Raw genomic sequence first — 15,700 nt, 5'->3', positions numbered from 1 at the left:
CAATGAAAAAACATATTTTAGACTTTGTATCAAGTTTACTACGAGCATCAGAATCAATATGAACATAAGAAACACAACCAAAAACTTTTAAGTGTGAAAACTTTACCTCTTTACCGCTCCAAACCTCCTCAGGAAGTCTGAACTCCATGGGAACTGAAGGTCCTCGGTTTATCAGGTAAGCTGCAGTATTAACAGCATCAGCCCAAAAAGTTTTTGGTAGTCCAGCATGCAACCTCATACTCCTAGCACGCTCATTGAGAGTTCTGTTCATGCGCTCAGCCACACCATTCTGCTGTGGTGTCCCAGGAATGGTCTTCTCCATCCTAATTCCCTGTGCAGCACAATACTCACTGAACCCTCCATCTATGTACTCTCCTCCATTATCTGACCTCAAACATTTTACTTTTAAACCTGTTTCTGTCTCAACCATGGCCTTCCACTTCTTAAAGGTTTCAAATACATCTAATTTATTTTTCAGAAAATAAACCCATACCTTTCTACTTGAGTCATCAATGAAAGTGATGTAGTACCTTGAACCTCCAAGGGATGCAACCGGAGAAGGCCCCCACAAATCAGTGTGTACTAACTCCAATTTTTCAGCCTTCGGTGTCCTGCCAGTTTTCAAGAAGCTCACCTTTTTCTGCTTTCCTAAGATGCAACTTTCACACATGTCAAAATCAATGGACTTCAATTCTGGTAATTTTCCTTTTGACAGCAGCATCTTCATCCCTTTCTCACTCATGTGACCAAGTCTTCGGTGCCATAGGCTTGTATCAGTACTTGCATCAGCAACTGCAATTATGTCTCTTGAACTTGAGGTCATGTACAGAGTACCAGTTTTCTTTCCACGAGCCAATACCCTAGCTCCCTTTGTAACCTTCCAAGTACCACCAACAAATAGTATTGCATGTCCTTCATCATCAAGTTGTCCAACAGAAATCAGATTCCTCCTCAGGTTAGGAATATGTCGAATCTTCTCCAGTAACCAAACAGACCCATTGGGCAACAATATTCGAACATCTCCTATACCCACAACATCCAAGGAAGAACCATCAGCCAAATACACCTTACCAAAATCACCTGCAACATAATTCTGTATGATTTCTCGGTGTGGAGTGGTATGAAACGAAGCTCCTGAATCCAAAACCCAATCATCAAGTGGACTGTCTACTGCAAGAAGTAATGCATCCTGTACCTCTTCTGTTACAGCATTAGCAGAATCATCTTCATTCTTCTTCTTAGGACTTTTGCATTGATTCCTAAAGTGACCTGTTTTCCCACAATTCCAGCATTGTACTTGTTGGCCTGATCTAGATTTACTTCTGTTCCGATTAGAATTTCTGGATTTTGATCTGCCCCGATTTGAATTTCTGTTATTACCTCTGCCTCTTGTCTCAAGGTTTAGGGCAGAACCAGATCCTGAGGATTCACCTGCATCTCTTCTGCGAATCTCCTCAGCCAGAATTAAATCTCGTATATCATTGTACTTGAGTTTTTCCTTTCCTGTAGAGTTGCTTACTGCCATCCTCATTGCCTCCCAACTGTTTGGCAAAGAAGCCAAGACGATCAGAGCACGAATCTCATCATCAAAATCAATTTCTACAGACGACAATTGATTTGTGATAGTATTAAATTCATTCAGATGTTTTGCTACTGATGCATTCTCTGCCATCTTCAGATTGAACAGTTTCTTCATCAAGTGCACCTTATTGTTTGCTGACGGCTTTTCATACATACCAGACAAAGCCTTCATCAGATCTGCTGTGGTCTTCTCCTTTACAACATTGTGTGCAACAGACCTAGACAGAGTTAACCTGATGACTCCTAGTACCTGTCTGTCAAGAAGAGTCCATTCCTCAGCCTTCATAGCCTCAGGTTTTGTCCCCAAAAGAGGTAGATGCAATTTCCTCCCATAAAGATAATCTTCAATCTGCATCCTCCAATATGCGAAGTCTGTGCCATCAAACTTTTCTATTCCAGACGCCTTTCCTGCTTCCTCTGCCATTGCTCCCACTCAAACCTAACCCTAGGCTCTGATACCAGTTGTTGGGAATTTAACCAAAATTCCAACCTGTGAGAAACAAAACAAATAGAGAAAACACACGTCAAAGAAAATAATCACACGCACAAGACAATATTTACGTGGTTCGGCAATTTGCCTACGTCCACGGAGTTGCAGGGATTTCACTATTATCAGGGAGAATACCCACACACGGCCCACTTCAACAGAGCTTCCCTGCACGCCCTCCACAGAAAATTGAGAGACAATTCAACAGCATCCAATGGTATATACTAGATTATATCTATACACCCCTTAGCGTGGTGATCACAATTCAAGTGTGATGACAAATCCAGCCCTTACAGCTGGAACCAAGGCATAACTAGTTCTCAAATCACCATTAATGACCATATACAATCACCATTTAATGTTGAAAACCTTAAGAGACAATTCAGCAGCACCCAATGGTATATACTATATTTGTGCACCCTTAGCGTGATTATAATACAAGTATATAAATACTTGAGGGAAGTGAAATATAGGGAGTAAAAGTTAAGGTTCAAGTTTTTAAAAGAAAGTTTCACAAACATACATAAAAAAGAGTGGTATATATATACTATATATATTACACTTGTTTTGATACAAACTAAACTATAGAATGATGAAAGGAAAAAGTTAACCGATGTTTTTAAGGCAAAGTAACAATTAATACTAGCTCACAATAATGAAGTTATTTTATTAAAATTTGTGAGAGTATAGATATTTTATTAAAGTCGGTCAGCTAGAAAGAACTATCCATTTTGGCAAAAAAAAAAAAAAAAACAACAACAACAACAACTACTAGCCTTTTTGTCATCTTTGTTTTCTCTTAACCTATAAAAAGGCAGTTATCCCTTTAGTGGAGATCACCGAATGTGAAATAGTTCAAGTGTTCAACTATCTTTATAATTTGAGTTTGAAATAATAATTTAAAACAATTTGGTAACGATAGTTGTTTTTTTAAATAATAATAATAATAAAAGACTAAGAAAACTTTCATAACTTTGATTTTGATTTTGATTTTTAATAACAATAATAATAAAAAAAAAAGACTAAAAAGACTTTGAAAAATTTAGTTAGTAAAATTACACTTGATGGAATGAACAGTCATGGTGATAACGAAGTCCCTCGATTAATTATATGAATCATAAGATATAATGATCTTCAACAAGAAGTCAACTGCAAATATACTGAAACATGAAAATGTTAAAGAAACCTTAAACTATTGAAGGCATCTCTATAAAGACCCAAATTTTTTTTGTTAAGAAAAGAAATAATTAACTATATATATATATGAACTAGTTATCTTGAATATGAAGATCTTTTAATGCATTATTAATATGAAACAATTTTTTCAGTTTCTAATGGTGATTGAAAGTGAAGTTGGAAACAAAAATACGAAAGTAATGAAGGAAAAAAAAAAAAACACAACCACCAGATTTAAAAGAATATGGATCATGTCATAACTAACACGTTCAATATTGAAAAAGATAAAACATTTACCGATAGAATAAAAGAGGAAGAAACCTCTTTATCTACACTTCATATTAGAAAAGAGATTATATGACAAAGAAGAAAAAAAAATTGAATTGGCAATTAATCTCAATTCTAATACCATTGAGTTACAAGGTTTTTAGCTTAATATGTTTTATTAGATATTAGATATAATATATTATTTGAAAGCCTAAAATTTTGATAGATCAATCTTGACAAGTAGGCATGCCAACACAAAAGCATGCAATACTTTGAACGCATTACTCAAATTCAAAACTTTAATTTTTGGGGATAAAATACAAAAATTATCCCTGAGATTTTGGGTTAGTGTCAAGTCCTACCAAAACTTTTTAAAAATATCCAATTTGTTCCCTAAGCACAAAAGTCGCTTGAAACTAGTTAAAAATTCCCCTACTCCTGCTTCCTTCTTCATCTCTAGTTCCAATTTGTTCACCATTGACTACGTACCTAGACACTCTCTTGTGATAGAATTTTCATAATGTAACTATTGTTAGACCTATGATGTCAAGACTACTTGTTCGAAGGAAGTAGAAGACTTAGAAAAGTATAAAACTTTCAAACAGTGTTAAGGATTGTTTCTGATTATGGAGCAAATTGGATATTTTTAAAAAGTTTTAGTAGTTCTTGGTATTAGCCCAAATCTAAGGGATGATTTTTGAATTTTACCTTTTTTTTTTTTTTTTTAATTCAAAGTTAAAAGTTTTTCGGCATTTTTCTTAAAAATCCTTTGAAGCGGTTGGTAGAAATATATGTATTGATAATAAAAATTATTGGCAAATACCTTTTAGCATTTCTAAAAGTTGTTTCATGGATGTCTAAAGGATTATAACTTAAGTGCTTCATAAATTGACAAATACATACTATTTTATAAGTTAAGGTTGTTTTTGGAACCAGTAAAAGAGAAAGGAAGAGAAAGAAATAGGAAGGAAAAGTTTTTGTTTCCTCTGATTGGTTCATATTAGAAAAGAGAAAATTGAGAAGGTTAAGGAAAATAATTAGCCCGGGTCTAGTGTTTTTTTTTTTTTTTTTGACTTTAAATAGCCTGTCAATTACATTTTTGCCCATAAACTTTCATCACTTTCTCTATTTTATCAGGGCCTAAAAGTTATAAAAAAAAAAATAGCATTATTTTTTTTTTTCAATTTTACTTTCCTTCGCTGCTTCACATACCAAAAAGAAAGGATAGAAAAATATATTTTTCTTTTAACTTTCTTATCTCATTACCTATTCATTTCCAAACATACACAAGGGGAGCATTTTTTTTTTCCATACACTTATATTTTAATCACATAACCATTAAGTGTGCATTTGTGAGTTAATAAATAAAATAAAAAAAGTTATTCCTTTTGTTTTTTTTTTTTCAATTTTTTTTTTTAAAACTAACTTTTAATTGAATCTTTTTATATTTTTTTTAGGATAATTGGGAGTCCAATTCTTTATTATTACTTCTTTTATATAAATTTTCTTGCATATGTTAAGTGCTTGTATAAAATAACGTTTCGCTGTAATCACTAGGAAAGAAAAAATTAATCATCAATCCATTGATTCTAGGCAAAAGGAAATTCTAGACTTAACTCTTCGCATTCTAAAATATTGTATATTGTTCCACCAAGTTGCTGCATCACAAGTGAGTTCCAGCTAGCTAAACTGATAAAATCTCTAATAGTTGAATAAGAGATTTGTGCCCTGCCTACACCAAAAAATTATTGGTATCGTGGTCTGATGATAAAGAGTTATCATTAGGAATGAACACCATAAGTTGAAAATATCTATAAAAAAAAAAAAAAAAATTGCTACATCACCTTCAAGTTTTCACGATACAAGTTGCACCTTGTTAGGAATTTTTGCATATGCAAAAAAATCTTCAAGTCTTATGTGTATGATATGCCATCAAAATATGGAATCTACATAATATCTAAAAGTTTAAGCATAGTATTTATTGTTGCTATGCTCATGTTAAACCACATCAATGTAGCATTCCAGTCCATCCAGTCTATTTCGATCCATTCGGTTTATTTTGGTCTACATCGGTATATTAGGTCCATTAGGTCCACTTTGCTCCATTTGGTCCACGTCGGTCCACTCTTTCCATTTTTTGTCCAGTTTAGTCCATCTAGTCCACTTCGGTCCCATTTGGTATAGTTTGGTCCATTTAGTCTATTTTAGTTAGGTCCACTTTTGTCCACTTAATCCTCTTTGGTGATGCTTTAGGAGTAGAGTTCTATATTGAAAGAGGAGTTGCTTCATTGACAGTTATGTCACATTTCCAACCTAATGTTTTTAGAATTTTGATAAAATTATATTTTTCTTATTGAGGTGAGGTGAAGGATTAATGCCTTTAAATCTCATTTGGTGTTGCTTTTTTCACCAAATTTTGAGTGTATGCGTGTAAAGACTCAACAAGGCCAATCAGTCTGGTTCCTAAGTCTCACTTCCTTGAGTTATTGATTGTTAACCAATATTTCTATCCCAGGAGATAAAACTCACTTCAGTGGGTTCGATGATACCTTAACTGAGAGTACTTTAACAAATTCAACAAGATGAATACTAAGGGAAGGAACAGAAATAAAAGATATATTCTCTTAAGCCTAACGAGCTGGACAAATCTTTGTTGATAGAATATGCCAAAAACACATATAGTGCCATTTCAAGCATAAAAGTTACAACTTAGTTACTCTTGTCAAAAACCATTATTACAATCTCCTATCTGAAATGTACTAAAGTAATCACTAACTAGCTAGGTCACCTAAATCCCACTGATATCCTTCTCACAGTTCAAACAGGACAACAAAAACACTTAATTTTAGTCATTGTCAACAAAGTTGCCAGAGTCAAACAAATCACAAATAATCTCAACAACTTTACTTCCCAAAGCTCGAATTTGCCCTCACAGTGTACTCTGCTACAAGTTGAGCAAAAGATGATGATTTGTTTTCAAGCAATCTTGTTGGAGAATCATGTTCCTCAATAAGCCCTACACAAAGATTAAGAAGAGCTTCTAAGACAAAATATAGAGTCCATTTTTATCATTTCTTAATTTTTTGAAATTTTTATGTAATTTTCAAAGTCATATTAGTTGGGTTTTATTTCCTTGATTTTAGATAATTTTTAAGGGTTTTCTAGTTAAATTAGAGCCCTATCATGAAATGCATGATTTAGAATTTCTATAAAAATGTTTTTACTAGGAAAATAAGTTTTTGGAAGCTTTCAATGCTGTAATCTATAAAACGACAATTAAAATCATATTTTATCAATAAAAGTTCAGTTAGTTTATTGTCTCTATTTTGGTGGATTCCAGTCTTTCTTGTGAATTCAAGGAATCCTTTATAGTTTTGAAGGATTTGGTTTCTAGAATGATATCTAACCCTTTCACATATTCCTTTCTATCTCACCATAGGATTACAATGAAATCATTCTAACCATGAAAGAACTAAATAGGCAAAGGCTATAGGAGTAATTTAAAATTGTATGGTCATACCAACCATTATTTAGTAGCAGAACCATGTCACTATCAAGAACGGAAGTTATCCGATGTGCAATGGTAATGACTGTACAGTTGGAAAAATGTTGCCTGAGGGTCTGCTGAATTAGATTATCTGTAGCTGTATCAACCGATGCAGTAGCTTCATCAAGCACCAATACCTTACTTTTTTTAAGCAGCACACGGCCAAGGCAGACCAGCTGCCTCTGACCCACACTCCAATTTTCTCCATTCTCACTAACTGCGTTGTCCATAAGAATATAAGCAATATGTTTCCACAACGTAACTCTAAAATATTTTACATAAGAAGCTGCAAAAGACGAACCTGTAGAATCCAATTTTCCCTCTTTCTTTCTAACTTCATCTCCAAGTTGACTCTTCTCCAGAGCCTAAAACAATTTAAGGGGAAAAATTATAACTAAAACTTATATAAATTGCATTAACAGGTCCCATCTATTGACAACAAATCCGAATAGTAGTGCATGCCTAATTTATGAGGAAAATGTAATAAAAAGAGAATTCTTTCAATTACCAAATAAGAAACAAATCTACCTCCCAAATTTGTTCATCTGTGTACTCTTCAAGTGGATCCAGATTGCTTCTTACAGTCCCTTCAAACATAGTTGGATCCTGAGGGATAATGCTTAGTCTAGATCGCAAATCATGTAGTCCAAGCACGGAGATGTTGATGCCATCTATCATTATCTGACCCGCAGCAGGTTCAACAATCCGGAAAAGTGTTTGTATGAGAGTTGATTTACCACTACCTGTTCGCCCTACAATGCCAGTTTTCATTTCTCCAGGGAAAGTACATGTGAGGCCACGTAATACAAGTGGCATGTGTGGGGCATACCGTACCTACATTGCACGATTAGTTGATATACATCTCAAAAAAACATGGTCATAAATGAACCTATACATAGTATGATTTTATTTGGTGATAAATAGCAAAGAACTAACTTGAAGATCATGAAAATCAACTTCTCCATGCAATGGCCAAGAATGATTTGGCTGAGTTTCTTCTATCACGAGAGCTGGCTCACTTAGGATACAAGTGTATTGAAACATTCTTTCTACTGATATAATTTTGTTCTCCATTTGGCAAAGAAACCATATTACCCTCATTTGCAACATGTTTAGAGTAAGTCCATATGTCACAGATAAGCCCGCGATGCCTTCAGGGAAAAGGAAAGCAAAGAAAAAAAAAACAATTAGAAACTATTGTTTGAGTAACTTTATGTTTTACTGAGTCTTTTTCCTGTTGTTCTTTCTATTGGGTCAAAAGAGAGTGTAACACTGCAGCCCATGTTACTACCAAGTTATGTCTTGGGTTTTGTCAGTCTTTCTGTTATGATAAATACAATCTACTAGTTAAATAGGGTTTTGGGGATTACACCAATATGAAAAACATCTAATTTAAATCCCTAAAAACCCTCAACATTAATAACCACATTCAAAATTCAAATTAAAAAACAATATCAATTGCAAATTAAAACATAAAATCTTGGTTCCCCGCATCAGCTAATTACATAGAAGACTTGAAGCCACTTGTCACTCAAGTAGAAGACATGGAGAAAAAGAAAGGTAGTCACAAAGAAGTGAATAAACTACTCCCTTGCTTTGTTGGGTAGTTATTGACTGGAAATAACTACAACTTTTTCTCTATAAAAGGAGGGATTTTCATGAAGAAAGGGCATGACTCACTCATTGAAGACATGTCTCACTTGTTATCTTATTTCCTATATTTCTAGTTTAGAAATTAGTGTAAGGGATTAATGCAAGTAAGCAGTCTGTTTGTAATCATTACTCTGTCATTTATGATGCATTATTAGACTCATGGAAAATTTGTAGTTCATAGTTGAATAAAATCCTTCAAATCTTGTGTAATAATAGTTTACTATTTCTCATACTTCTAGTGGTAGATTGGTAGCTTTGTAGACTGGTAGATTTTTGAATCCCTTAGCCTTACAGAAAACTTGTTATTTGGTAGTTCTCTCAAATCCTTAGTTCAATTGCAACTTGCTGCTTTCCACTTGTTATTTTACATCTTTTTCGATAATTGATGTAGTATAATTCAGTAGTCTTACAGGTTGTTTGGAATGAGGGAAAAGAATGGAATGGAAAGGAATGAAAAGAACAATTTTAGAATTTTCCTTCATTTCACTTGTTTGGGAGCTTTAATGGAGAATGGAAAGTCCATTCCATTGTTTAGAAGTTTTAGTAGGAGGAAATGAAATAAGTAGAAGGGAACACTCATTCCTCTCTATTACCTCAAAACCTCAATTTTACATTCCCCCAAAATTGAGAGAAATTAGAGTGAATGGAATGGGGTTTAATGAAATTTTCACTAGAACTATCAAAATACCCTTATATATTCAACCCTTATTTTGGAACAAGGTTCTATTAGTAATATTGTGGTTAAATGATCCCATTCATTTTTCTATATATTATTCTCAAATAAAGCTACTTACCTTCTACTCCTTTATTTTAGAACTTCCAAACAAAATTACTTAATTTCATTTCTTTACTTTCTTTTCCATTCCTTTCCATTTGCCTAAATGTATTCTATTCTATTCCATTCCACTCTATTGAGTCAATTATGAACCACATCCTTTTGAACATGGAGCCAAATCCCAAGAAAAAGGGTCTTAAGAAAGGCCATCAATGCCTGTGAAAGGTAGTCACACTCCCACAATCACATCATTACCTTAAAAACAGTTACAAACAGACCGTTAGTAAGACACTAGATGGGAATTACTAACCTGGATCAATGACTCCCTCTGGTATAGAGATCAAAAAGACCAAGGAGAACGCAAATGTTATGGAAGATAACATATCCAAGCGGAAGCACAACCACTCCATTGCACCAGCAATATTGAATCTTGGCCGAGAATTTGCATCTGCCAGTTTCATATTTGTGTCCCTAAATCTTGATTCTTCATCAAAGCTCCTGATGGTTGTTGCGCCTGAAATTGTTTCAGTAAAATGTTGTATCACTGGAGCTTTGCACACTCCAACTAATCTTGATAGTTCTCGTGCAGAAGGTATGTAATATTGCTGCATGATTACAAGTTTGTGTGAACAAATCTCTTCAAAAGAAAAAATGACAACAATACACTGTAATATTACAACAGGAGTTGGGCTTGATGGATGCTTGTAATTAGTAGTCTTTCCATAGTTCTAACAAAAAAATTCTAAAAATTAAAGTGTAAAAAGGGCACAGCAAAATACACTACAATCTAGCAACTTGGCAACATCTATCTTAACAAAATAAAATTCTTCAACAAGTTATTATTTATCTAACAACTTCAAGAAATTTTATATAAAAATGACAGCAAGTGTCTGCATACAGTTATTACATTTAATCTACAAAAGCTTATATCATATAAAAAGCACAAAATGAAGAAAAAAAAAAATTAAAAAATATTGTAACATGATAACATGGTAATGTCATTTATGTCGTCTAAGATATGTGATTAGGCCATTTTTCAGCAGAATTCATAAGACAATATTTTGAGAAAGGTATACCTGATACCAGATGCAGGTTGCAATAACTGGGATAAAAATGATGAAAACCTGCCACGCAACCTGAGACATTACAGCAATAATTCCAAGAAGCTGGATAATTGAGAAGGCAACTGACCCCATTTGATTTAGAATAGACAAATCCACTGCACTTTGGTCAGTAGAAGCCTACAAGGAAACATACTGTTAATTTAGACAAAATATTAAAAGCTATTATATTTATCTGAAAAAAATGTTAATGTCTGTGTGTGTGTGTCGGAGAGAGAGAGAGAGGATAAGAAGAAGCGGCAGCATTACATAAGCTTAAGAACAAAGATATATAAAATATTGGAAACAAAGCGTGAAGAACCCAACAAAGAAGAATCACGAGCATTTTTCCACTTACTCTGCTTAGGATTCGTCCACTTGGAGTGGAATCAAAAAATGACATGGGGGCACGGAAAATGCAGAAGTGCATCTTGCTGAAGAGTTGATTGGCAGTAGTGTATCCAGCTGTTCTAAGAAGCATGGATCTCACAAGGACACAAAAAGAACTTCCAATGGCCAAAGCAACATAAACAATCATTAGGGTAGAGCTATCAACTGAAGGTTTCACATCCTCTGAGACAGGAGTTGCCCAAGCCATCCAATAATTGCTACCAATTTGAAGGGTCTGAAAGAGAACTTGTGCCAGCAATATAATTGGCACAAGACTTCCTCCATATGCCATAGTAATAAATTTCCAATAGACTGAAAACCCAACTCCACCTTTCTCCCTCTCTTCTTCTTGGATAATCTGTCCTTTTGAACTGACTACATCATCTTCTTTACAATTTTGAACATCTTTATCTTCTTGTTTTTCCACAACCCAATTAGTACTGTCCAGATTTCCAGCTTCCTTGCTCATACTTCCAGAAACCGACCCAGCCATGGTGAAATCAAGTCCTGAAAAAGCTTCCTTATGTGCTCCCACGAGTTCCATAAAATCAGTTCCTGAATTGAGAATATCATTGTACTTTCCAGATTGAGTAATCCTACCATCTTTCATCACCTAACAACAACTTATAAGTTAACTCCCAGAAAGAAAAGAAGGGAACATTCCATCCAAGTAAAGTTCATAAATTAAAGGCTGGAAGGAAACTAAATTTGAATAGCTCACCAAGATAAGATCAGCAGCAGGTAAGAACTCCACTTGATGAGTAACATAAACAATTGTTTTTGAATCCAAAAGTCCCAGCAAACATTCCTGCCATATAGAAGTGCATATAATTTAAAAGAACTTAGGCACCACCACAGAATACAAAACAAACGTAGGGAAATGCTATTGCATAGATTTTGAAGTACCTCAACTCACACACAAGAACCAATCTTCAAGTGTGTAAATCGATAAATTAATGTACAAAACAGTCACTGAGGTCCTGCTCAAATGGGAATTCCTTCTAACATTAAAACAGCAGGAGGGTAAAGTCGTTGGTTCAAAATCCACTAGGTTCTTGTGTAACTTATAAATGAAAAAAAATAAAATAAAAGACATCCATATATACATAATAATGTAGAAAATCATTTAACACTGAATATAATAGAATTAGATTAGGAAAAATAAATTACCTTAAACAGGTGGGATCCTGTATGAGCATCCACTGCACTAAACGGATCATCACACAAATAGATATCAGCATCTTGGTACAAAGCACGCGCAATTTGGATCCTTTGCTTCTGCCCACCGCTCAAATTGATTCCTCTCTCACCGATGACTGTTTGATCACCAAATGGGAGAATTTCTAAGTCCTTCTTCAAGGAACACGCTTCAAGGATCTTCTCATACTTTTCTCTTTCCATCTCCATACCAAACAATATGTTCTCTTCAATCTTGCCACTCTGTATCCAAGGTGACTGAGCAACATATGCCTTTGTCCCACATAACTTAACAGTCCCAGATATCTTAGGTACTTCTCCCAGGATACAGGAAAGCAAACTTGACTTGCCTGAGCCAACAGTCCCACAAACAGCAACCCTCATGCCTTGTTGCACTTTAAAATTTATATCTTTTAATGTTGCACTTGACGAAGATGAATTCCAACAAAAATTCCCGTCAATAATCTCTATTGCTGTATCAGAACTACCTCTTGGAAGCCTCTCTATCACATCAGACTGCAAGTCATCAAGACAAAGGAAGGACACAATTCGATCAAGGGACACTTTCGTTTGAGCTATCATTGAGATTGTATCAGGAAGACTATAGATGGGCTCCTGAAGAATCCTAAACGTTGCAAGTGCAGATAAGATCTTCCCCGACTCAAGTGGAATCCCCATCAACACACAAGAACCAAAAGTGACCACGGACACAAATGTAGGAGCACCCCAGAAGACAAAATTGGTAAATGCCGAAGTGTAAAGAAACTTCTTCAACCACCCCGCCTCTGTCCCTCTGAGCTCCATGATTTTTGATAGAAACTTCATTTCCCATCCTTGAAGCTTGAGAATCCTCATGTTCCTTAAAATCTCAGATGTTGCCTTCATCCTTTTGTCCTTTGATTCCATTAACTTGTCCTGAAACTTTTCTTGTAATCTTCCCAAAGGAACATTAGCCAACATAACAAGTATGGTTGCAACCAAAGCCGCAATTGAAGCAAGCCCAAGATTTTTATACAAAAGTAACATCGCAATAACAACTTGAACAAGAATCATCCAAGTTTCATGTATATACCAACTGAAATCAGCAACTCTGTCAGCATCAACAGTCATGAAATTGATGATCTCTCCACTAGTGTGGCCCTGCTTTGACTGGCATGAAAGGGTTAGACCTTTATTATAAATCAATGCAATCAATACTGATCGAACCCTAATTCCAACCTGTGCCACCCTAAAGAACCAGTGCCTCTGCGAGATGCATTCCACAAGTTTTGCAGCAAAGAACACTGAAACCAGAACATAGCCCTCATTCTTGTACTGTCTCCGCCCATTGAGGTATTGAACAAAAGTTTCAATAAGATATGGTCCAACATAGGAAGCCAGTGAGAATGTCAGCACGTTTAGGCCAGCTAAAAGAATCTCTTTCCATGCCGAGTAGATTAATGACTTTGCCAGCTTCAGTGTGGTCACTCCATTACTTGTACCACACTCTGCCTCAAGCTTATTTTTAAAAGTTGGAAAGGCCCCAAATACACTATCACTAGGACCAAGTTGAGGTACATCCTCAAGGTCTAACGTCTTCTTATTGCCAATTGCAATTAAAGGACCCATCCAAGAAAAAGTAAGAATGCTGAAAAATCCAGCATTCAAATAAGGGGTTACATTCTCACTCCCCTTAGACTTATTTGACTCAACTTCATTACGGGTATTAGAATCCCCATTTAAAAGAGGTTCTTCAAGAAGGGTATCTTCACCCTTCTTCCCACTAAAACCCACATAACAGAAAACCAAACCCAAAATGACACACACGACATCGGAAACTAAATTTTGAACTGGTAAACTAACATGTTCTCTATAAAGAACAATATCTATAACAAGACAATAACAAGAAATGCTGAGGAAGAAACCCCACCAAACTTTCAATAAAAAAGGGTACTTTGATTCACCTAAATTAAACAATTGGGTACGCAAATAAACACAAAGTGTACCCCAAGCCAGTGTTCTAAGCGCTAAATCCAAAAGGGTCACTAGCCCTTCATCAGACCAACCATTTCTATCCCAATAAAAGTAATTCAACAAGCACAACACTAGACTAAACACAGAAACACCCAAACAACAAATTTGAGCCTGTTTATAGTACAAACACCTGATGTTCTTAAACCTTTCCTTTGGACCTTCACTATGACCCACTTTGAATTTATTGCATACCAACTTGATAAACAACACAAATAACAAAAGCAGGTGTAAAGAACCAGAAAACCCACGTAGTAAAACTGGTTTCATGTGAAAATCAGTACCTGAGTACATGATTAAAGAGTAGTTGTGTGAGAACAAGATTGACATACCGTGCTTTGAGAATTGAACAAGTTCCAGTTTTGGTGGAGCTTTTGTGGGTGTTGGTTGGATTCAATATCTATCTATGTTAAAGTTTAAAGATTTCATCATATTTATAAAACTATAGTCCCAAATGAGAGTCTGAAACATAGAGCGAAAATAAAGCCGGCTTTCATCGTAAAAAGTGGCGACAAAAGACTCCTACGTTGTTGGAGAGCGACTCAAATGCATGTCTGATCGTGTTTGATAAAGAAGCTTAGGAAATGGCAAAAATGAGGGGGGGAAAAAAAAGCTTTTCTTTTTCTTTCTATGGTCGAAAGGAAATTTTTTTTTATTGATATAAAATGAAAGAGAGAAACAAACGCAAAGACAGAAAAATCAACCTGGAGTCCCGGAAAAGACTCAAAACCTTTTCATTTGTATCGCTGTACTGGACATAACTGGAGACTATAGAACGCCTCCCGGCCACTTGACTTTTTCTTTGGCCAACTGTAAAATTGGTAAATAGCATTGATAGTTACACATACGGTGCGGTCGAAATCGTGTTTTTTTTAAAACCCCATTTCAGTTATCTCTTAAATAGCATTCTGCATTGATAGTTAACTCGTAAAATTATGTTTCCAAAAATACAATTTCATTATTCACAAATATGATAACTAGTCACAGATAAACGCCATGCATGAGAATCAATAAATTATTTTTTAATTGTAATATAATGTATAATTTATTTTCTAAAATTTTTTTGAAGATAATTTGTTCTCCCTAAAAATTAAACAATCTCGATCTATTCAGTCCACTTAAGTCTACTTTGGTCCATTCGGTCTATTTTTCTGTTCAATTCAGTCCACTCGGTTAATCTTAGTCCCCCTTTAGTCCAATTTAGACTAATTGGGCCTCAAATTAATTCTTTTTGTAGGTTTTCTTTTGAAGTTTAGCTCAAAAATTCTTTTTTTTTTTTTTTCATAATTCTAGAGTAGTAAATTATGAAATTCTATTATATTTGGACTAAACTCTTTAGTTTTGAGATAAAAAAAAAATACAAATAAAATATTAAAATAGACATTAGAAATTAGAATTAATTATGAGCCCTAAAAATGCAATAAAAAAGATAAATATTCAAAAGTTTTATTCGGTCCACATTGGTTCTATTCGGTCCATTATGTCCTCTTCGGTCTCCTATCCGCTCCTACGTAGTC

The 15,700-nt window shown here is 34.8% G+C and overlaps 1 protein-coding gene across 3 annotated transcripts in view; it reads right to left on the bottom strand.

The window, feature by feature from the left end:
* LOC126694384 (ABC transporter C family member 3-like) overlaps window positions 1-14,892 on the bottom strand; it is a 70,839-nt gene extending 55,947 nt beyond the window's left edge. The window contains exons 1-11 of one of the 3 annotated variants that reach the window (XR_007645750.1): window positions 12,147-14,881; window positions 11,698-11,784; window positions 10,945-11,589; window positions 10,563-10,727; window positions 9,797-10,091; window positions 7,995-8,209; window positions 7,587-7,892; window positions 7,360-7,423; window positions 7,036-7,275; window positions 6,288-6,527; window positions 6,131-6,253 (exon numbers count right to left, since the gene is read on the bottom strand). Coding sequence is in view for 2 of the 3 variants with exons in the window: in XM_050390625.1 (XP_050246582.1) it covers window positions 6,415-6,527; window positions 7,036-7,275; window positions 7,360-7,423; window positions 7,587-7,892; window positions 7,995-8,209; window positions 9,797-10,091; window positions 10,563-10,727; window positions 10,945-11,589; window positions 11,698-11,784; window positions 12,147-14,513 (4,497 nt within the window). In the remaining variant the exon portion in view is untranslated. Of the gene's footprint in view, window positions 1-6,130; window positions 6,528-7,035; window positions 7,276-7,359; window positions 7,424-7,586; window positions 7,893-7,994; window positions 8,210-9,796; window positions 10,092-10,562; window positions 10,728-10,944; window positions 11,590-11,697; window positions 11,785-12,146 lie in introns of those variants that run through there. The other 2 variants (XM_050390625.1, XM_050390626.1) reach the window with 2 other exon arrangements.
* Window positions 14,893-15,700: the final 808 nt, after the last annotated feature.

The sequence above is a fragment of the Quercus robur genome, chromosome 8, assembly GCF_932294415.1.
Source record: "Quercus robur chromosome 8, dhQueRobu3.1, whole genome shotgun sequence".
In the NCBI taxonomy this organism is placed as follows: Eukaryota; Viridiplantae; Streptophyta; class Magnoliopsida; order Fagales; family Fagaceae; genus Quercus; species Quercus robur.
This window is presented reverse-complemented; position numbering and strand designations above follow the sequence as displayed.